Below are 24150 nucleotides of genomic sequence, written 5' to 3'. Positions count from 1 at the left end.
AGGTCCCCTGCTTAACGATGTTTTTTTTTTCAATTAAAAAAGTGTATTAGAAGGGTCAAAAATGGTTCTAAATGCTTGGATTCGTTAGAGGACCCCCTAAGTCATGTGCAAACCTGATTTGGCTTTGATCTGACTTTTCGTTAATTTATGGTTAATTTTTTTTTTCGGCCCATAGGAATCAATGGACCTGTCAAAATCTGACAGTTCCATGCTTTCCTATGGGGGAGAAAACAATTCGCCATAAATTAACGAAAGTTCAGATCAAAGCCAAATCAGGTTTGCACATGACTTAGGGGGTCCTCTAACGAACCCAAGCATTTAGAACAGTTGCTGAGTCTTCGCTAATTTTTTGTGAATTTTTTCTTCCCCCATAGGAAATAATGGAGCTGTCAGATTTTGACAGCTGTCAAAAGTTGGGGGGAAAAATTCACCATTAACGAAAAGTCAGATCAAAGCCAAATTACATTTGCACCCGTTTTAGAAGGTGCAGAAGCTATTCCAAGCATTTAAAACCATTTTTGCCCCTTGTATGACACATTTAAAATTGCAAAAATTGACTTCGCAAAGCCATTGAAATGTATTGAGTCAGCTACAATACATTCTAATGGAGGAAACATTGTTTCGCTTAGCGATGTTTCCTATGGGTTTTTTCGCTTAACCATGGCAATCCGTTCCAATTGGAACGGATTAACCGGTTTCCAATGCATTCCTATGGAAAATGGTGTTTCGCATAGCGATGATTTCACATAGCGATGTTTTTTTGGAACGAATTAACATCGCTATGCGAGGCACCACTGTACAATATACTATATAAACAGTGTTTATGTTCACTTTGTCCCTATGTATAAGTATGGTCTAGAACAGTGTTCCCAGCCTTGGGTGCCCAGATGTTCTTGGACTACAACTCCCAGAAATTCTGGCCAGTACAGCTATTGATGAAGACTTCTGGGAGTTTTAGTCCAAGAACATTTGGGGACTCAAGACTGGGAACCCAGCCAGGATCCAACTGCAGTGTACACAGAAAGAGGTTATCATACCTTATTTTTCAATTATTCCATGAGCAACTGAGCACTAGCATTTGTTAATGCTAGCCTTAGAAGAATAAGATATAGAAGTTCACATCCTATATTGAGCCCTTCTGACATAGTTGCTTGCAGTGTAATACTTATATGACTATGGATAAATGCAGATATACTGTATGTGGTACAGAATTTTTCCACAGACATTTTTCATGGAAAATGTTCTATCCTACATCTCTGATCCAGCCAAGACTGAAAATAAAGAGTAATTTAATTCATCCCCTGTTCAAGAGGTACAACCTCCCACATACAATGATATACAAAGAGACGTAATCTCTTATGGGACCCAGATTATTATGTGCCACAAGGCGAACAACAATCAGGTGATACTGACACAAACTTACATAAATGTAAACTAAGGTTCTGTCTTAAACCAGGGATTAAAAACATGGTTTAAATTTACAAACCAGCCTTTCAAGGGAATCTCATTTGCATACTGTAAAATGATGGTTAATATATTACAAGTGAGGGGATGACAAAACAATAAATGACATAGAGTAACAAATAACTAAAACAACTAAAGTAGACCGACTGAATCCACCGAATGTACGTAGATACTGATTTCCAAAGTTCCCACTGATTCAGTGGTCTAATTTAATTGCAACGTTCAACTTCTTAATTAAGAAATTGCTCCAACAAGGTCTGCAATGAGTCTATGACATTTCATGAATCAGAATATTAATGGATATATGCAGCTAATGCCACCATCACCACAACCACCAAGTACTCAGTGTAATTAAGAGAAATCAAAACTGCACAAATCTACACTTTATTGTTGTTTAGTCGTTAAGTCATGTCCAACTCTTCGTGACCCCATGGACCAGAGCACACCAGGCTGCCTCCCGGAGTTAGGTCAAATTCATGTTGGTCACTTCGGTGACACTGTCCAACCATCTCGTCCTCTGTCATCCCCTTCTCCTCTTGCTTTCACACTTTCCCAACATCAGGGTTTTTTTTCCAGGGAGTCTTCTCTTCTCATGAGATGGCCAAAGTATTGGAGCCTCAGCTTCAGGATCTGTCCTTCCAATGAGCACTCAGGATTGATTTCCTTCAAAATTGATAGGTTTGTTCTCTCTGCAGTCTAGGGGACTCTCAGGAGTCTCCAACAGTACCAAAATTCAAAAACATCAATTCCTCGGTGGTCAGTCTTCTTTATGGTCCAGCTCTCACTTCCATCCATTGCTACTGGAAATAGCTTTGACTATGCAGACCTTTGTCGGCAAGGTGATGTCTCTGCTTTTTAAGATGGTTTCTAGGTTTGTCATCACTTTCCGCCCAAGAAGCAGGCATCTTTTAATTTCATGGCTGCTGTCACCATCTGCAGTGATTATGGAGCCCAAGAAAGTAAATTCTGTCACTGCCTCCATATGTTCCCTTTCTGTTTGCCAGGTGATGGGACCAGTGGCCATGATCTTAGTTTTTTTGATGTTGAACTTCAGACCATTTTTTTTTTTTTGCTCTCCACTTTCACCCTCATTGAGAGGTTCTAGATACTTTATTTCTGTTGAATTCCTAGAATCGTATTAGTTTTGCTGCCACATCACACTGTGTTTAGCTTATAGTGTACCAAGGAGCCTTAAAATCTTATTTTCCCATATATTCCTGCTACAGATAACACCCATCCTATACTGATGCATCTGATATTATAAATGTAGAAGGATACATTTTTCTTAGTTGAAATTCATGTTCATTTTTTGGACCTTGTCAAAAGCCTTGCTGAAATCAATGTGCACTGCATTCGCAGCATTGCCCTGGTCTATCAATCTTGTACTTATCTGAAAGAGGTAAGAACATTTGTCATGACATGTTTTTGAAAAAACCCACACTATTCTTACTAACAGCTATGATCTTTTCTAAGTACCCACAGACCAACTGTTTATCTGTTCTAGAACCTTTCCCAGTACTGATGTTAAGCTGCTCATTTAGTAGCTGTCTAGTTCCTTTTTTAAAAACACATGGTGAAAATATTTGTCAGTCTCCAGTTTTCACAGACCTCACTTACTCTCAACAAATTCTCAAAGATTATAGAGAGAGGTTCTGAGATGACATCTCCAAGTTATTTTCGTATCCTGGGATGCAGTTCACCTGGTTGTGGAAATCTGAATTTGTTTAACATAGCTAGGTGCTCTGTCTCCTTACTTTACTTGGGACTGTATCTCTCTCACTGCTTCAGTGGTTCTTTTTCCGTCAGGTTGAGCACTATTTTCCTTTTGGCAAAAGACTTAGGCAAAGTAGGTATGGAGTGCTTCTAGCTTCTATCATCCATTAACATCCCTTTATCTTTCAGACACAGAGGACCTATCACTTTCTTGTTCTTCCTGTTGCTCTGAGCACATCTTGGAGCAATGTCCATGGGAGTGGGATTTAACTTTAATATACAATAATTTATATAGTTCAAATTATATAAAATATATAATTTAAAATACATTTCAAAAGTTTAGACATACACAGATACAAATGTATAAAAGCAAGAGATTATAAAGAGCCCTTTAAAGTGAAACTTCCTATATGTCTGTAATAAATGTAACACAATGAACTATAATGCCACTCATCTTTCTCTTTAGCCCTTCACTTGTCTCTAAACATGTATTTTGTTTGCATTTAGAGATGCTTTACACAGCTTCAGTCAGATACATCCATTGATATGAATATTTCATCCTTAATTAACAAGTCAGTTTTTCTTTGCTATGCTGTTTTACAGTTGAATTTTTATTGTTTAATGTTCCGAGCTAGCTTGCCTATGGCACTAAGGAACAGGAGTTGTTTCCTTCCTTCATTTCAAACACCGCCTGGACTTAATCCCTCTTTTGTTACTAGCACAACATTTTGTATGTTTAAGTTCTAATATTTGAGGTTCACTAGCTAATCCAACGGTAGTTTCTCCCAGGAGGATGACCCTGCTCTGACATCTTCTTCAATAAGATGTAGCTGTGGGGATGGTGGAAATTCATCCTGACAAGTGTCAGGCTCCCTTTCTTTTGCTCTATAGCTTTGTCATGGAAATGTCTTTTTCTCATTTCTTCAAATTGTTGACATCTATTTCTGACAGCTCCCACATGGGTTCTGTGACTTCTGGTGGTCTGTGGTTTTTCATCTGAATTGTTATCTGTCACATATGGAGACCAGCAGCCATGCAACTAACTTCTTTACAGCATTTTTATTAGAATATAACTCTTCCATTTTGGCTTGCCTGTCTTGCTGCTTCCATATTACTGCCATTCCTTCTGGTTTTCCTTCTCTTGGCTACACTATACGGCAAGCTCACATGTATTTGTTTCTCCCTCCCCCCAACAATTTCAGTTAGAAAATGTTGAATTGTGCCTAGTTTTTCCTTGTTTATCCTATTTTCACAACTGAAAGGTGGTAGAACTCCCCAATCATTGTCAAGAGCTTAGAATCAGTAGGAAAGAAGCTAGGTCCAATTGAGAAACAGTGAAATGGGTAGCAATCAGAGGAAACCTGCGTAATAATAAATATATTTGACTTTAAATTACTACATGATTCTGTTATTCTTCCGTATTGCAAATATTTAAACATTCAATTTTTTGAAAGCAAAACAGAACAACCTATCATCAAACAAATAAGTTCCAATGCACGGAAGTCTAGCCACCTTTATCTGACATCTGTAACACAAACAACCATAGCTAAACAGGAGAGATTATGTTACCATGAAAAATTTAAAAGTGCCCTTCTCTGACAATTATGAAAAGAAAACAGAGAGTGCACCATGTCATCTTCTTGCCATACTGGGATAATGCATCTTTCTAAACTTGGAGAACATGCCAGGAGTATTTGAATAAAATATGCTGACAAGTCACAAAATAGTTTTCATGATAAAGAAACCACACAAACCCTATTCAGGCATTTTTTAAAAAAGGGTTAATTGGGAAGGGGGAGCATATTTTTATTTCGCTGGCTATTTGTCTATTTCCAGGCTCACGTCAAAGAGCTGATTATCTCCTTTATCCCTCTCATCCACTCTCAGATCAGTTGGAAACAGTTTTACACAACACCACAACATCTGATGTGTAAAGTACTTGAGATGGTCGATGGCCTGGAACTCCATGTCCTACAATATTCATCTCACTCCCGCTGTGCAAGTATCCTGATTACACAGAAAAAATTGTGTATATTCCAGTGAGCTTTGGACCTCAATAGTTCATTGTTTTTTGAAACATTTATCTGTTCCTGTAACTCATGTTTTGTTCTTTTAATGATGCATTGTTTTTAAATTGCTGCTATTAGCTGCTCTGAGTCCTCCCAGGGATATAGAAAGGCAAATCATATAATAAATTTTAAAACCATATTTTCCTGCTTTGAGCCTCCAAAGAAGTCTTGCCTTGTCAAAGGGGACTGGCAGATTTATAGGGGGCCAAACTGGACTTTTGTCTGCAGGGAGAGGTAAGCATGTAAGCTGATATGTCTGACACAGATGTCTCCTGGAATTTGCAAACTAAATTTTGCTTTACTGGCAGTCTACTTTCATGGGCACCATATTTGTTTCAATTGGGGGGGTCTTTACCCCAAATTCTGTACGACATTTGCCTGATAAAGAGTCTGGGGAACTCAACAGCTTGCCTTAAGTGTCACTTTTTCATGACCCACTATCAACCACCCCAGAACTTTTCTCTTATGAACAGACTCCAAAGCTACTTTTTCTACCAGAAAAAACTGTAGCTTTTAAAACATCATTTACTAATCCACACTAGTCTGTTTTTTCTGTCTGAATTTGAAATAGCAGAAGTCATTCTATGGGATGGCCTACACCAGGAACTAGACAAAGGAAGACTGCTCTTGCTGGATCGCAGCATCTCTCAGGAACTTGAGATACCTTTGAACACAGTATCTTTTGGGACTGTTTGTGCTGGGGCAAAAAGCATCACTTCATGGTGATTCTGGTCATTCCTGAATAATAGATTTCAAGAAGCGTTATTGAGAATCTACTCACTGACTTTATAACTTCTAGCCTCCTGCAAATTTCAACTGTGCATCTTCTGCCTTTTAATATCGTCATGAAACCATGCAGGTATGGCACATGAGTTATCTTGCGAATGAAGAAAAATATTGTTCTTGGTTCATCATACTATTTCATATGCCATTTCTACAAAAGATAAAACAATAATATAAAATTAAACTTCAGCTCTTCCATATAGAATAGGGCTTACACCTGAATACCTAGGCAAAGGATTGTGCTATTAGAAGAACTAGTAGCTTTTACTGTTTGGAAATAGATGCAAGATTCACTTTCTGAGCCCATCAATTTAACTGGTTCATTATTTTGGCCTACCCAAGAACAATCCAGTCCAGGACATTGCCGTCGGACGTGGCCAGGGCGGCCGCAGTCGAAACACACGGGTTTGCCGTCCTTGCCTTCCTTCAACCCGGTGCCTGGCTCGAACAACCTCTGGTCATAAGTGATGGGGCGGGTCGGTTTAGGACGCACCGGCTCGAAGTTTGGCGGTCTGCCCCTGCCGATCGCGGAGAAGGACATCGGACCACGCGGTGGGTTGCTGCCTCCGGTCGCCATCTTGTCTTGTGGGCGTGCCTTATCGGATGTTCCGCCCGTATATTCTTTGCCTCCCTCTTCCGCTGCGCAATAATTCTCTATGAGGTGAATCGCCTCTTCCAACTTTTTTGGCCTATTTCTTTGAACCCAACTTCTCATATTGTTAGATAACGTTGAAATTAAATTAAATTAAATGTTCCATCACCACTGTCTCAATAATTTCGTCTTTTGTTTTATCTTCGGGCTTTATCCATCTAATTACGTTGGCTTTCATGCGTTGGCTTACTGGGCGCGGATGCATCCCTGGCTTGAATTTTAACTCACGGAACTTTTTCCTATAAGCTTCTTCAGTTAAGTTTAAAGTCTGTAAAATGGCGCCTTTTACTATTTCATATTGTGTGGCTTCTTGGACCGATAATGTGTCTATAACTTCCTGCAACACTCCTGTTAAACAAGGAATTAATATTAACGTCCACTGTTCTTTAGGCCATCCGGCTGCTGTGGCTACCCTTTCAAAAGTATGTAAATATGCCTCAGGGTCGTCAGTATTACTCATCTTCTGCACACGAATTGGAGTTGGACTTGCCACCCAGGGGTTTCTTGCCTCTTTCCACTCGCTCTTAACCCTTTCTTCTCCAGAATTCAACTGCAATAACTGCCGCGTTAATAAAGTTTGTTGCTCCGCTAAATTCTCTATTAATTTTGCTTGACGCTGTACTGTCCGGCGTAGCTCGCTCATTTCTGTATTCTCCGCCATAGGGGCTGCCCCATGTTGGGCGCCACTGCAAGATTGTTGGTTCTTTCCCTCAGGCAGCCCCTCAGTTTCGGCGGGAAATAAGACAGGTTGAGTCTGTATAACATTAACATTGGAACTTTTATTTAACTCCACTTCCACCAGCACATCTTTAAACGGGTTCAACGGTTTCAAACTGGGCAACAAGCCATCTTCAACAACATTTAAGCTCTGGTCAAACTCCCAAGGAGTTACAGGCGGCGGATCCCATATGATCCCCGCGGCTCCTTCTGAGGAGGTGGGAGACTCCTCATTGCGCAAATGGTCCCACAACATTTGTGTCTGTACCACCCTCTTTCGTCGGGACCCTTGTGTTCTTCAGCTGTCAACCATGCGCGTTCGCATTGTAGCTCTAGCTCTCTGGGCGCCACGATTACATTCCACTCTTTTACCAATTTGCGCAGGAAAGTCTCGGTTACACTAGGCGGATCGGGCAGCAGGCCACCTTCTTTCAAGTGGGGAAAATCTCTCAATAACCCCTGGGTGCGGACCCTTTCAAAAGCCCTCCGTCTCTCCTCTCTCTTCTTCCTCTCATAACCTTCCACTACTGAACTGAACCACACCACCCCCTCCTCGTTCTTATACCCCCCTCCAACTGTCACTTCAGACTCCTCCCACTCTTCGTCTGCCAAACACACCTCTATCTTCACCCCCCCCTCTTTCTCTTCTGATTCCTTTCCCTTTTCTTCTTTACTTTCGCCACTATCTCGTTGACTCTTTTTTCCATCCTCTTTTTCCATTTTTACTTCTGCGGACGGCACACTCTTATTCTCCGCACCTTCACAATAGATTTGTGTTTTTAAAATACAGTAAAATAAGATGCAAGACAGCTGACATGTGATCATCTTGCAACACACGATTTCTGTAACACAATTCAAAGTGCCTGGTCACTCATTGCTTTTCACACCAACTTTTGTTTCTTTTTAATGAGAAAAGGGGAAAGTCAGCAAAACAAAATGTCACCATTAAATCATCTGGCAGCATTTTGTGTCAAAAATGTAATGGAAAAGGCACACATCATAGAAAAGGTTACTGTTCTTCCAGAACATCTTTTCATTTGGTTGAGGGCCCATCCCTCTCCACAGCAGTGCAGGCACTACTGCTGCTTGCTCTCCCCGGGCTTAATGTGGCAGATGAAGGATGATGGCATTTTCAGTAGACCACAGTGCAGTGATTTTAGTGGTTATCTGACTGAAACCGATGCTATGATTTAGAATAACTGCTCTGTTTATGTGCAGTGGTAAAAGTCACTTACTACACAATCTTGCAATGTCAACTCATTGCTCCCATTATATATTCTCTTAGCATGGTTTCATTTCAGATACAGAAGTCAGCAGGAATTAGAGAACCTGCTTATTCCTTTTGCAGCTTTAGAAGAAAAGTATGTAAGTTCATGACAGGAAACAAAAGAAAAATGCCTTAATAAAACTATAAAACACAGCAACATTATTCAAGATACAACATAATTGTCTGTTAAGCTAGATTTTCAAATTCTACTGTTGGTATTAAAAAGGCGTCTCCCAGATATCTTGAAATCACCATGTTAATATTCTAGCAAAATCTGCCTGTCATTATTTCTTGATTTCATTGATTTTAATCATAAATACACATATTTTGGCATAGTACCTGAATCTATGCCCTGTCATGAACATTCATGTAACATACACTTGTGCCTTAATATATTTATTAGTCCTTGAGGAGCCATATAATGCTAGGTTTCACTTGATGGCTTATTTTATGTTTATTACAACTCTTAATTTAAAACTTATTTATTTGACTCATGGAGCATTCCACTAAGACTGTAGTCTCAAGAGACATTATAAATATTCCAGTCTTTAACAACCAGTACTTGAAAATTCAAAAATCTCCTCACCAGACTACTAATTTTGCAGCAACAACTAGATTTATAGTAGTAAACTTGATTTGTTTGTTCTGTCTGTTGATATGACTCAAATCCTGCCTCCTGCCATCACAAGTGTAAGCAGTAACGTATGACAGAAAATTATAGCTCATAGGAACATAGATTACAGTGGTGCCTCGCGTAGCGACATTAATCCGTTCCAGGAAAAACATTGCTAAGCAATTTCAAAAAGCCCATAGAAACGCATTAAAACGCGTTTAATGCGTTCCTATGGGTTTAAAAACTTACCTTTCTGTGAAAATCCTCCATTCCGCCGCCATTTTTGCTGCCTCTTAAGTGAGGCAAAACAGCGGGTGGCCATTTTGTTTTTCTGGCAGCCATTTTGAAACTGCCGATCAGCTGTTTAAAAAGGGTCACTTTGCCATGATCGCTCCCCCGTGACCATCACAAAGCAAATTTTCTCCATAGAGACCATTGCTAAACAATTGGTTCTGCGATGGCCAAAACCCCATCGCTAAGCAATTTCGTCGCTCAACAGAGTGATCGCTAAGCAAGGCACCACTGTAATGGAAGGGGCCTATAAGGCCCTCAAGTCCAATCTCCTGCTCACTGGAGGAATCTAATTCAAAGTATCTCAGACAAATGGTTTTCGAATTTTCTTTTGAATGCTTCCAGGTCTGGAGCATCTACCACCTACTGAGGTAATTGATTCCATTGTCATGCTGCTCCAACAAGATGGTTTTCCTGATATTCAACTGTAATCTGACTTCCTGTAACCTGAGTCCATTATTGTATGTCTTGCCTCTCCTCTGTGTGATCATCTTTCAAGTATTTAAAAAGTGCTATCATATCTCCACTCAATCTTCTTTTCTCAAGGCTAAACATGCCATGTTCTTTCAGTTTTTCCCTCATGGGGCTTAGTTTAAAGTCCCCTGATAATCCTTGTAGCCCTGCTCTGAACTTGCTCGAGTTTGTTGGCATTCTTCTTAAAGTATAGTGTCCAGTACTGGACATATTACACAAGATGTGCCTAAACAATGCCGAATAAAGGGAAATTGGTACTTTATGGGATTTGGAGACTATGCAGCCTAAAATAACATTTGTCTATTTTGCAGCCACATTATACTGCTGGCTCACATTCAGCGTGTTGAAATGTTTATGCCATAGTATTCTATTAGCTCCCCTTCACGGATTGCTGCCTTGTGAGAACAAGCTGGTAATCACAAACACTCTTTTCCAACAACACAAGAGGCGACTCTACACATGGACATCACCAGATGGGAAATACCAAAATCAGATTGATTATGTTTTCTGCAGCCAAAGATAGAGAAGCTCTATAGTCAGCAAAAACGAGACCTGGAGCTGATTGTGACTCTGATCATCAGCTTCTTATAGCAAAACTCAAGCTTCAACTGAAGAAAGTAGGAAAAACAACTGGGGTAGTTATGTATAATCTAAAACAAATCCCTTATGAATACACAGTGGAAGTGAAGAACAGATTTAAGGAACTAGATTTGGTGGACAGAGTGCCTGAAGAACTATGGATGGAGGCTCGTAACATTGTACAGGAGGCAGCAACAAAAACCATCCCAAAGAAAAGGAAATGCAAGAAAGCAAAGCGGCTGTCCAACGAGGCCTTAGAAATAGCAGAGAAGAGAAGGGAAACAAAATGCAAAGGAGATAGGGAAAGTTACAGAAAATTGAATGCTGATTTCCAAAGAATAGCAAGGAGAGACAAAAGGGCCTTCTTAAATGAACAGTGCAAAGATACAGAGGAAAATAATAGAAAGGGAAAAACCAGAGATCTGTTCAAGAAAATTGGAGATATCAAAGGAACCTTTTGTGCAAAGATGGACATGATAAAGTACAAAAATGGAAGGGACATAACAGAAGCAGAAGACATCAAGAAGAGGTGGCAAGAATACACAGAGGAATTATACCAGAAAGATCTGAATGTCCCAGACAACCCAGATGGCGTGGTTGCTGACCTTGAGCCAGACATCCTGGAGAGTGAAGTCAAGTGGGCCTTAGAAAGCATGGCTAACAACAAGGGCAGTGAAGGTGACGGCATTCCAGTGGAAATATTTAAAATCTTAAAAGATGACTCTGTAAAGGTGCTACACTTAATATGCCAGCAAGTTTTGAAAAGTCAGCGGTGGCCAGAGGATTGGAAAAGATCAGTCTACATCCCAATCCCAAAGAAGGGCAGTGCCAAAGAATGCTCCAACTACTGTACAATTGCACTCATTTCACACGCTAGCAAGGTAATGAAATATTTCAAAATACTGAAATACTGGACAACACCAGCAATCATTATGTCAGACTGCACAGAGAAGCCACTGAAATCCACAAGCACCAGCAGAACTTCAACAAAAAAAGAGGAAAGTTTGAAACTCAACAAAACATGGCTCCCAGATCTGAAAATACAGTGTGCAAAAGGTCAACGAACTCTACCCAGCCACAAGGCCTGGAGATCACTACACACAAAAGACCAGCTAATGACATCCATCAATCACAGTGACAAATAATCTCTCCTCCTTATCACAACAATACACCCACAACAAGACACACTAATTACCCATCTCCTGAAAAGGACAAAAGCCTATCTCATAGCCATAAATATTCGACTCCCAAGCAAACTACACCAGAGCACAGAGTGCTGTCTTCTGAAGATGCTGGCCACAGAGACTGGTGAAATGTTAGGAAGAACAACCTTCAGAACATGGCCAAAGAGCCCGAAAAACCCTCAACAACTATTAGATCTTGGCCATGAAAGCCTTCACGAATACAATGTCTTGGCACGCCTGAATTTTACATATACATGCTTGCAAAGTTATTTAAAATGGGTAATCTTGCTTCCCAAAAAAGTTTGCTATCTTAAGCATTTAGAATAACTAATGTTTTGAAAACACACTGCCTGTTTATTCTCTTTATCTATTCTTTATTAATTTTTTTAAATCATAAATTTCCTGTTAGCATGCTACAGTGAAATTCTGGGACCTTCTCAGGTTAAATATAAAGCTGTGAACACATTAAGAGGGTGAGCCACAGACGGGAGGGAACACTTACTTATCGTCAGTGAGTAACATATTCATGCATGCAGAGAAAGAAATCAAACAGCTTTGTCAATGGTTATCATGTCCTCCATATCTCATTGAACCTGACACTCTGATTTATTTCTCTACTAACAAACCAGAGATGGGACACACAATTTGTCCCAGACGCCTTGATTTCATCTTGGGTTTGTTGGGAGAGAAACATACCAAAGTGTAGATGCACCTAGGCTTAGAATATATTCTTTTAAAAGCCATGGAGTGAAGTCACTGCAATCAGAAGCAGGCAAGCAGTATGTACTGTCCACAGTAATCCAGTATTTCTTGACTTGCCATATAATAAGAACCAGGCCCATGCGTGCATATATTAAAGAATGACACCTTTTCATAAATACAGGAAACTCAGATAGCATAGACAGCTTAAATTCAGGTGGTCAGCAGACTACAAATAATATTAGAAGCCAGAACTGATTATTGTGATACTCAGCACTGACAGATCAATATTTCAAATTAAACTTTTAAAAAACAAACCACATGGTTAGGATTCAAAGAACCAGGCCATCAGTTTGTGCATCCAATAGTTTCTTTCATATAGCAACCCACTTATCTGTTGTCACATGCCAGATGATCACCACAATTAAGTTTTTTAAAAAGTTTGTGATGCAGCATTAGAGCAGGTCAAACTTAACAGAAGTAAAGCACAGTCAACAAGCACTAAAGTACTTGGGCCATCTGTTGTTAATTTCTAAAGATAATCCCAATACACACTCATAATAGTTAGTACTGATACAGAATGAAATCTCCATTAGAGCAGGGGTCTCAGACTTAATTTACCTGGGGGCCGCTGGAAGCAGAGTCTGGCTGAGGCTGGGCTGCATCAGATTTTCTGCCAAGTGGAGCAAGAGCCCGAGGAAGCCGCCCAGGAGCTTCCTTAGCCCGGCTGGGGCTCCGAGGAGGAGGAGGAGGGGCGCGTGAGCCCTCATCGCTGGCCACGACTCCCTCCGGCTCCTTCTTCAATACCACCACCACCACTACCACCAGGAGGACGAAGAAGCGGAGAAGGGAAGGAGTGGGCAACCACCTAGCCGGGGGGGAGGAGGGCACAATATAAAATTTAAAAAAAAATCCTCACAGAATTTGCCTTGCCAAAGGAGAAAAGCTCCCACTGATATCGCGCTGCAGCAGCTCGGGGAAAACGGCCGGCAGCGCACCTCGCTTGCTGGCTCTCCCCCAAGACAGCGCCTCTTGCACCCTCCATCCAGAACGGCAGCATGCCAGCCAGCAGACAGACAGGCTAGCTGTAGTTCCGGATGGAGGGTGCAAGAAGCGCTGTCTTTGGAGAGAGCCGGCGAGCGAGGTGAGGCTTTTTTGACTTTTGACAGCAGTGGAAGTGTGGGGACTTCAGGGGGCAGGCAAGGCGGGGGCCACAAACTATCATCCGGCGGGCTGCGAATGGCCCCCGGGGCGCATGTTTGAGACCCCTGCATTAGAGGTTACCTGTAGAGCAGGGGTCTCAAACTCAATTTACCTGGGGGCCACTGGAAGCAGAGTCTGGGTGAGACTGGGCCGCATCAGATTTTCCGCCAAGCGGTGCAAGAGCCCGAGGAAGCTGCCCAGGAGTTTCCTTAGTCCAGCTGGGGCTCCGAGGAAGAGGAGGACGAGGGGCGCGCGAGCCCTTGTCACCAGCCACAACCCCCTCTGGCTCCTTCTTCACTACCACCACCACCAGCAGCAGCAGGATGAAGAAACGGAGGGGGGGGGAGGACACAACATAAAATCCCAAAAAAATCCCTCACAGAATCGCCTGGCCAAAGGAGAAAAGACCCCATCGGTACCTGCAAAATTAAACAGAACAGGGCCCCCCCACAGGTGCGCACACGCACATGCACACGCACACGCGCGCACACACACACAGTCTGGCAACCTTCCTCTGAAGGTTCCCCTCAAAAAAAGGCGCACTCAGCAGCAGCAGCAGCTACCCCACCACGACCGGGGAGTAAACTTTGCGAGGCAAGCCCAGGCAGCCTCCAGAGCTGAGGCAACTGAAGCAGGAGGAGCAGGAGGAAGAGGAAGCACCATCGGGCGCTGAGGCGGCTACTGGCCGGGCTGGTGCTGGGGATGCCGAGAAAGAGAGCCAGAGAGCCGCTTCCCTGGAAGCGGCGGCGGCAGCTACTGTTGGCGGCTTGGAGGCGCTCTCTGCAGACGAGACAGGAGCGAGCTCTGCTCTCAGACATCACTCAGCGGTGGCTCGGGAGTTCGGGGAAAAGGGCCAGCAGTGCACCTCACTCGCTGGATCTCCCCTAAGAGAACGCCTCTTGCACCCTCCATCGGGAACTGCAGCCGGCAGACAGGTGGGCTGGCTGGCAGGCTGCAGTTCTGAATGGAGGGTGCAAGAGGTGCTGTCTTGGGAGAGAGTCGGTGAGCGAGTCGAGGCTTTTTTTGGACTCTTGACAGCAGAGGCCGCGTGGGCGCTTCGGGGGGGGGCAGGCAAAGTGGGGGCCACAAACTATCATCTGGTGGGCTACAAATGGCCCCCGTGCCGCATGTTTGAGACCCCTGCTGTAGAGAAAGGGGAACTTTATATGTTGTTAAAATAAACATTGACATTGGTACACATAAAAAGAATACATTTTTTCTTTACTAAATTTAAGCCATAGTATATATAGCACTTATGGATCCTGAAGGATTCCTGAATGCTCTAGGGAAGTTTCCAGCTGATATGATCGGTGCTCCTGTCGAAGCCCAGGTGGCTTTGTGGTACAAGTAGATGGCCTGGGTGGCTGACACGATCACACCTAGGCGTCCTCTCCCTGCCTGCAGAGCCTATATGGCTCCATGGTACACAGAGGAGATTCTGGCTATGACATGGTTGGGGAGATGGCTTAAGCACCGATGGAGGAACTAACGCTATGATTATTACCAAACACAGCTCAGAGCTTATTATTGGCCTTACTCTGTGGCAATACGCCTGGTGAAAGGCCAGCATTTCTCCAGTCATATTGCTTCCTTGGCGTGTTGTCCAGCAGAGCTATTCTGAGTGGTCCAGCCTAATAGTTCAGTGGAGGTCCTGGACTGATCAGTGGCTCACTGTAACAAGTTTGTTATACACTTTTGAGGGAAAAATTGCTTAGATTTGCACAGAGTTGGACTCCACTGTTGATGCAGAGCCTATGGTTGTGTCCAGTGCTCCGGACTTATGTCATATTTTATTGGATGAGTTTCAGTTGTTACAACCCGAGGATGTGGACAGGGTGCTTGGATCGGTTTGTGCCACCACTACGCAACTTGACCCTTGCCCATCATGGCTAATAAAGGAATCTGCCAGGGGAGTTCGCACTTGGATCCTGGAGGTCATCAACTCCTCATTAAGAGAGGGAGTGGTCTCCGCCCTATTAAAGGAGGCACTGATTCGCCCACTCCTAAAGAAACCTAATCTGGATCCAGGTCTAGTAATCAACTTCCGACCAGTAGTGAACCTCCCTTTTCTGGGCAAGATGTTGGAACGTGTGGTGGCTGAGCAGCTCCAGGCTCTCTTGTATGAAACGGATTATCTAGATCCATTTCAATTGGGTTTCAGTCCAGGTTATGGGACGGAGACTGCCTTGGTCGCCCTGTTTGAAGACCTTTGCTGGGAGAAAGACAGGGGGAATGCATCCCTGTTGATTCTCCTGGACCTCTCAGCGGCTTTCAACACCATCGACCATGGTGTCCTTCTGGACAGATTTGCTGGGATGTGAATGGGAGGCACTGTTTTACGATGGTTCCACTCCTACCTGGCTGATCAAGTCCGGAAGGTGGTGCTGGGGGACAGTAGTTCTGATCTATGGTGGTTGTGTCATGGGGTTCCTCAGGGATCCATACTGTCCCCCAGGCTATTCAATAGCTACATGAAACCACTGGAGGGTTGTTAGGAGGTCTGGGCTGAGGAGTTAGCAATATGCTGACAACATCCATCTCATTCTTTACCAATCCAGGTGTGGCAGTCGCCATTCTGAACTCATGCCTGGACTCAATCATGGACTGGATGAGGGTCAATAAACTGAGATTCAATCCAGACAGGTCAGAAGTGCTGCTGGTAGGTGCTCCGCCAGACAAATTAAAGGGCAATTTCCTGCCTTAGACGGGGTTACACTCCCCCTAAAGGACAGGGGCCACAGCTTGGGGGTGCTCCTTGACCCAGGTCTGACCTTGGAAGCCCAGGTGGATTCAGTGTCCAGGGGTGCCTTCCTACAGCTGCAGAGAATATATCAACTTTGCCCTTACCAGGATGAGGAGACTGGCAACAATCACACATGCACTGGTAACAACCAGACTGGACTACTGCAATGAGCTATACTTGGGGCAGCCTTTGAAGATGGTCCAGCGACTGCAACTGGCACAGAACTGGGCTGTGCAGCTGGTAAGTGGTACTGCCCCACAGCTGCATATCATGCTGGTTCTGAAAATTTACACTGGCTGACAGATGCTGCTCGGGCCCAGTTCAAAGTGCTTACTTTGACATATAGAGCCCTAAACAGTTTAGGACTTGGTTGCCTAAAGGACTGCCTTCTTCAATACAAGTCTGCCGGTCCTCTAAGATCAGGCCAGGAGGCCCTTCTGAAGGTGCCATTCCTGAAAGAAGTGAGAGGAATGGTATGTTGAAATAGGGCCTTCTCAGCTGTTTTCCCCAACTTTGGAACACCCTCCCTATAGAGAGCCACATGGCTCCAACACTTTTGGATTTCGGTGCCAGGCAAAGACCTTTCTGTTTAGCCAGCATTTTAATTAAATAGTATTCTTTAGCTGGCCATATAAGCAGCAGGATTTATTAATATCAATGTTTTAATGATTGTTTTAAATATAAGATATTATTATAATATTGCCTATTTTTAATGTTTTTAAAGTTTATATATTGCTGTACGGTGCTCAGAGACCACTGGTAACTGCGTGGCTAAAAAAATCTTGGAAATAAATAAATAAATAAATAAATAAATAAATAAATAAATAAATAAATAAATGATTTAAAATGTGAGTCACTAACAGTTCAATTTAATGAAGAAATCTTACAGAAGTTGTTGGCCTGTGATACACATGTTCCTAACATCCATCTGACCACTGATTCAACACCTACAATAGAGCAGTGCAGGAAGCATAGCAACATTTTAAACTATGTGATATTCTTTCTCCAATGGTTAGTAAGGCCACACGCCCATAACTATAATGCTAACTAAATTAACCATACCACAGCAAAGTGAATTTAGCGTTCATTAAGTTGCAATCATAGTATAATATAATATAATATAATATAATAACACTTTAGGTTTTGATTAAAGGTATTAATTACATGTAACTAGTTCCTCCTAAGCTGCAGCGTAGACTTTGAAGCCTGGAAAATCTCAGCAAGAAAAGTGAGAAAATTATCAATAATAACTTCTGGTGGGTTCACTTTGTATAACTGCTTATGAAGACTATAACAAGTGAGGCATTGATATTATGCTCAAATTACAAAATCCAGCACCTTTTTAAGCCTACAGAGATAGCAAAAGCATTTGCTTGCTTTCTTCCAGCTTTTAAGAACCACCAGCCATAATTAAATCTTGTCTCGGTTAAGATCCACTTACCCTCTGCTGTACTTAAACACTAAATATTACTAGATATCTACGTAAACTGATTAGTAACTGGATTGCTAAATAAATGGAAATAACACAGTACTCTACTAAACTTAATATTTTACATGAACATATATGCTGCTATGAACTCATCTGAGAAGTTCACAAATCTCAAGCTGGTAGATGCTGGTTAAGTTAAGCTTTTAAAGGAGGGAAAGGGAAACATTAGAATTCTTTGTTTTATGAAAGCCACCTCCAGAATCCTTTACTAGATAAGCTTCAATAATGCTGAGAAGTTTTCACAAGCTTAGAGAGTCTCTACAAGGAAATGGCTTCAATTGATCATATACAATACAACCTTTAGTAGAAAAGTCAGATCAGTACAATCAATAACACTTCTAGGCACTGTCAAGAGACAGAACAGAAGCTGTTCTTGTGACCCTTGAACAAAAGCAAAACCCCAAAGGGGGCATTCTTAAAACAAAAGCACTATACTGACCGAACAGGGAACAATTTTAACTGGTGGACAAAAGAGGTGTATTTAATAACAGACTTAGTTAGAATGAGGAAACTATTTAAAAACAACAATTATTCACAACAGGCATTCTTGCAGTACTAATCAGTATCCATTAAATTCACTGCTGATGAAAAGTTGCTTCAAAGTAAAAGCTGTAAGGAATGAGTCTAATGTTTTCCATTATAAAGTGCTATTAGTTTTTAGACCAGTTTAAAAGGGGGGGGGGACTTCATCTAAACAAAAAGCTAAGTGAGCAAGATCAGTAAGAATCTGCTTCTGCACATTCTTCACATTTATTATGATTTAAACAAATCTATTTTTAGATGTCACATATGGGAGTATATTTACTGGGAGAAAGGCAGGATATAAATAAGATAATTGATAAAATAAATAAATCAGACATTCATGTTCCACCAGCATACCACTACAAACTAAGGTGTTACAGCAAAGTTACACTGAGACCACAATATTCTTAGAGTCACCTATATAGGAACAATTTTAGGCTGCACGCTCCTATAAGCATATAGCTATGTAAAAGATGCAAACCACACTTTTTTTTACTCTGTCTTTTCATGAACACCCAAAAAACAGTACGAAATACACACACTGAATAATGGATTACCAACAATATAATAACAATTACTTGGGAGTCTGCAGGCTGCTAGTGATGCTTTCCTTTTAAACCACACTGAGAAGAAATGCTGACTTTCAGAACCACAGCATTCTTAAGGTAATGGCTGTAAACTGCCTCATAATGTACACAGAAAGCCTTACTTTTCAGAGGAACACCATAGTTCAGAAAGGGCATGTCTGCCTTCTGAGTGTGACAGCCATTTGTACCATTAATCTATATGTTACAAAAGAAGTATTGAACCTAACCTCACTCTAGTTTCAAAACCCTTGAGGGAAGGAAACGCCAACATGGTTCAGAAGTGTTTTATTCTCAGTGCGTAACTGCACATCATCTGTGACAAATTCTATACGCCAAACTGAATTTTAGTCCAAAATAGAGCAGGCCAATTGAAATGAATGGGTTTTGCCATTTTATGCTTACATCAATCCCATTGATTTCCATGTGCTTAGTTAGGATTAAATCTGAATATTGCTCTTTAAACTTTTATGTCTTAATAAAATTCTGCATTCTTGTTACTTAACCACACCCTCCTGCCAAAAGCCACCAGCAAACCATGCTTTATCTGGTGAGTATGTAGTTTCACATATCAAATTGAGAAATACATTGGGTGTGTATGTGAACAACTGCATCACACTGAATAGGTTGCCATAAATTTCTTCAGATGCTGAAACACTATCATACCATTTCACTCATTTGGGACTACATTATCTCTTGAGCTGCCTTGGGTTCCAACCTAAATAAACCATCAAATAAACAAATTAATCGGCCTATTCCTTGCTTGTTTTTCATCACTCACACACTTTGCAGACTATGTTTATCACTTATATACCATTTAATGGCCTGACCAAATTCTGACCATCATATAAGTTTATTAAAAATCCAGTTATTGTTCCCAAAAAAAATTAAAAGGTGGTTTTGTTTTGGGTTGCTTTTTGTTTGCTTGCTTTTTTTTTACAAAGAAGACCAAATGCAATTCTCTTTTTAATTCTATTGACCAAATGAAAACATAAATGTAAATTTTCTCAAATGAAATTGAAATATTTATCTGGTTTACTTTTATTTGACAACAAAAGTCAAGCCAACATTTTTTGGATGATTTTTCCCCCCATAGGGCAGACAATAGACCAGTTAAAAGGCCAAGAATAAAATACTGATTTGGACATTTGCAGCAAACAGACACAATTAATAATCTGTTCGCCACGTTTTTTTTCATTTGAATTCCGAATCACAGAATCACCTTCTAACATCTTAGCAGGTTGGATCATTACTGTTGATCATCAAAGAAAACAGATAATCAAGAGGCATTCCTCGGACTGCCCTGAGATAAAGCACTTGGACATATTGAAGAAAAGTTTATAGCAGTCTTAGAAGAAACGTTATGTTACACAAAGGATTCTTCAGTAAAGCAGCAACAGATAACTGCAGTAAGCTGCCCCAATAGCTAGCTTGTATATCTTATGATCTCTTATAAAACCCTGCCTACTCAACCTGACAATAAAGAACTAATTCTCTGTTACAAAAACATTACTTTGCTTAGCTGCATCTAGATCCACAGGTCAAATATATGTGGAAAGTTAAGAAATGGACCAAATCACTGGTTCAGAAGTAACATTCCCCCTAAACCAGACGTTTCCTTAAAGAGTTCTGTTTTTTAAGAGTTCACTCATTATAGCAATGATACAAAAGTGATGAAGATGGAACTTTAAGCCCCTTAGGAAAAAGTCACACCATTAAACCTACCTGACTAGATTTTCATTGTCTCCAGTTCCTTTACATGTGGCACATTCAGTTCTTAAATCCTCAGACTTGGGCTTCTTTTGTACTACAGACTGTCTTTGTCTTCTTTCTCTAGGAATGCGTTCCTATCAATACAGGAAAACAGAAAAGGCAGAAGGGAAAATCAAGCCTTTTAGCTAAAGCGACACTATTCATCTAGATGTCAATTTTTTTAATCAATTTAAATTACAAAAAATTAAATTATAATATTCCAACCTCAGCTTTTTCTTCTTCAGGAAGGTAGCTTCGTTTTCGTCCTCTAGTTCTCTAAAAGCAAATATTTGTTTCAAAATTAATACCAGTGAAACTGAAGAGAAGAAACCACACCATTGTGCATATAAGGCATGTTTATTGTTCCCAGCATTTGGACAGCGTGAGTGGTATTCTTACATAGTTGAAAAAACATCTACACACATGAAAGAAGTACCGGTAAAGCTTGGGAAAATGTCAAGATTTTCAGGAGTATAAGGGAATCTTAATGAAAAGCAATGTGGGTTTTGGAAGGGGAACAAAAACAGCTAAATAGAGACCAATAATGTTTAGCAGTCACAAAACCCGTAACAGGTCATTGGGGCAGGGAGAATGGAATTGGCCAACTGGCTAGCACCTAAAAAAAATGAAAATTGGGGCCACAGCAGCCCAGGGAGCCATTAAATTTTGCTGACAGAACAGCATAGGAGGTGACAAAGAAGCACAAAAGGAGAATGCAAAAAAGAAGAAAAAGAAAGAAAGAAAGAAAGAAAGAAAGAAAGAAAGAAAGAAAGAAAGAAAGAAAGAAAGAAAGAAAGAAAGAAAGAAAGAAAGAAAGAAAGAAAGAAAGAAAGAAAGAAAGAAAGAAAAGAAATTTGGGTTGCTACATCTCTGTGTTATCCTCCATATTTCCTTGCTCCATTTTTCTCCTTTTCTCCCCACCTCTAACAGAACTCAGACAATGAATAATAGCCAAAGAGTTACACTGCTATAAAAAGGCCAAGAGAAGTATTGCTTTCCTGGATAGGTCATTTTTGGGTGCACTGTGAGAAGCTGTTCCTTTAAATTTCCTCACAGATGTTGTCCATAAAAATCACTGCAGAAATGCAAGATTTTAATGTAGCCAGGATTGGACAATAGCATGCCCTCTTCTACTATCCCAACCCAATCCTCCACATGGTAGTTTTTTCTAGTTTAGTGTGAAGTTTTAAAGCAGCCATGAAATGCTAATCCTAAAGCGAACATTCATTGTGCCATATTTTGGGTCTGGAGGGATTGTGGCTGAGAACGACAGGTTACCCACCTGTAATAGTAGATCTTTGAGTGGACCTCTGTGATTCACACTGTGGGTGATTCGCATCTGTGTGGAGCCTCATCAGAACATTCTAGAGCTTCTGTGATAGCAATGAACACATTAGAATATGCCCCTCCCCACCCGTATAAATACCTTGGCACCAAGCGTTTCAGTTGTGTCAACCGCTGCTTAATAGTAAGCAAACAATGGCGTGACAGAGGGGAAGACAAGTGGGATGTGTGAATCACAGAAATCCACTCAAAGAACTACAATTACAGGTGGGTAACCTGTCGTTTTTCTTCATGGCCTCTGTGAATCACACTGTGGGTGACTAATAAGCTGTCTTACCCAGAGGCAGGGTGTCACACCAAGATAGGGGCTAGAACAGCACATCCAAATGCTGCATCAGACTTCTGCCGGAGGTCGAGTCTATAATGAGAGACACATATGGAGGGCTGTGCCCAAGTGGCAGAGGTGCAGATGTCCGGAAGAGGCACGCCAGGGAGAAAGGCTGTAGAGGCAGCCACTGCCCTGGTGGAGTGAGGACGAACCACTCTAGGGGCTGGTTGTTGATGTAGGAGGAAGCGGAGAACAGTGGAAAGTTATGGATTGTTGGAAGATGATGAGGAAGATTTGGTAAAGGATTGAAATTTCTTCCATTCGTACAGGTAGGCTTTTCTTGTGGATTTTTTTTGGCATGATGAAGAACGTTCATTAATGAGGAAGAATCCTCCACACTGCCAGGTGTAGAACAGGTAAGTCCGGGTGTAGAGCTTGGGAGTTGTTCTGTGTGAGAAGGTGTGGCAGGCAGGAGAAATGGTGGATGTCTGATGAGAGACTGTGGAGAATAGGAAACAAAGTCTGTTTTGGCCACCAAGGAGCTATAATGATGGCATTGGTTTTGTCTTGTTCTAGATGGACGACAACTTTGTGGAGGAGAGGGAACGGTGGAAAAAGGTAGGTAAGAGTCTTGGGCCAACAGCCGACAAATACGTCTCCCTGGGAATGTTTTCCTATTCCTGCTCGGGAGCAATATAGTTGCCATTTCCGATTTGGACGAGAGGCAAAGAGATTGAGAGTCGTTGTGCCCCATTTCCGGCATAGTTGGGAAAATACTGATTAATCTGGTTCCCACTCGTGAGCTTGGGCATTTGTACGGCTGAGCGAGTCTGCTAGGTCATTGTCTTCAGCAGCGATGTGCAAGGCAGTGAGGCAGAAGTGATGTTGCAGACACCACTTCCAGAGGTCAACCACTAGGTAGAGGATACCTGGGAGTGTGTGTTGCCTTGTTTGAGGATATAGTACATTGCCATGGTGTTGTCGGTAGCGATCTATACCATTTTTCCTACAAGAACGTTTCTGAAAGCCCTGCAGGCCTTTATGGTGGCTAGTAGCTCCAACTCATTTATGTGGAGCAGCTTTTCTTTGTGAGACCATTTAGCGTGGACTGTGAGGGATTTGCAATGAGCCCCCAAGCTGGTGTAACTGGTGTCAGTAGTGACTTGTGTTCGCAGGCAAGGTTGTTGGAACGGCCGTCTGATAGAAAGGCTGGTATGGGAATGCTACAATTGAAGTTGAGAGGCCAATTCTGGAGTGATTCTTAGGAGAGTGTGGGGAGAGTCTGTTAGGGGATCGAATAGGGCCAGAAACCAGGACTGGAGAGATCTCATTTTGAGATGCACATGCTGTATAACTGACGTCATAGAGGCCATAGTGCCTAGAACTCGTTGCACCATTAAGGCAGGCATCAAGGCATGCGGAGTGAAGCCGCAAAATAAGGTGAAGAGATTTTGTCTCTTTTCTGCGGAGAGGAACACGCAAGCTCATGTGAAGTCTATGAGCACACCTATGTAATGTATAGTCACTGTAGGTTTTAATGTTGATTTTTGTTCGTTGATAGCTAGACTGAGATCGCGAAGAAGGGCGAGGGTGAAACTGGTGTCTCGTTGAGCCTTGCGACAGGAGTGTGCTACAATGAACCAGTCGTCAATATATGGAAAGATGAGAATGTTTTGAAGCCTGAGGTAGGCGGCTACCGGCGCCATGCACTTGGTGAACACTCTCAGAGCTGTTGCAAGG

At 41.8% G+C, this 24150-nt stretch overlaps 1 protein-coding gene across 8 annotated transcripts in view; it reads right to left on the bottom strand.

Moving 5' to 3' along the window:
- The window catches only part of PHF14 (PHD finger protein 14), a 177095-nt gene that overhangs the window by 83279 nt on the left and 69666 nt on the right, over positions 1 to 24150 (bottom strand). For all 8 annotated transcript variants that reach the window (XR_012088290.2, XM_020781667.3, XM_020781680.3 and 5 more), the window contains exons 15-16: positions 21024 to 21074; positions 20772 to 20893 (exon numbers count right to left, since the gene is read on the bottom strand). Coding sequence is in view for 7 of the 8 variants with exons in the window: in XM_020781667.3 (XP_020637326.3) it covers positions 20772 to 20893; positions 21024 to 21074 (173 nt within the window). In the remaining variant the exon portion in view is untranslated. The remainder of the gene's footprint in view (positions 1 to 20771; positions 20894 to 21023; positions 21075 to 24150) is intronic.

The sequence above is a fragment of the Pogona vitticeps genome, chromosome 6, assembly GCF_051106095.1.
Source record: "Pogona vitticeps strain Pit_001003342236 chromosome 6, PviZW2.1, whole genome shotgun sequence".
NCBI lineage: Eukaryota > Metazoa > Chordata > Lepidosauria > Squamata > Agamidae > Pogona > Pogona vitticeps.
This window is presented reverse-complemented; position numbering and strand designations above follow the sequence as displayed.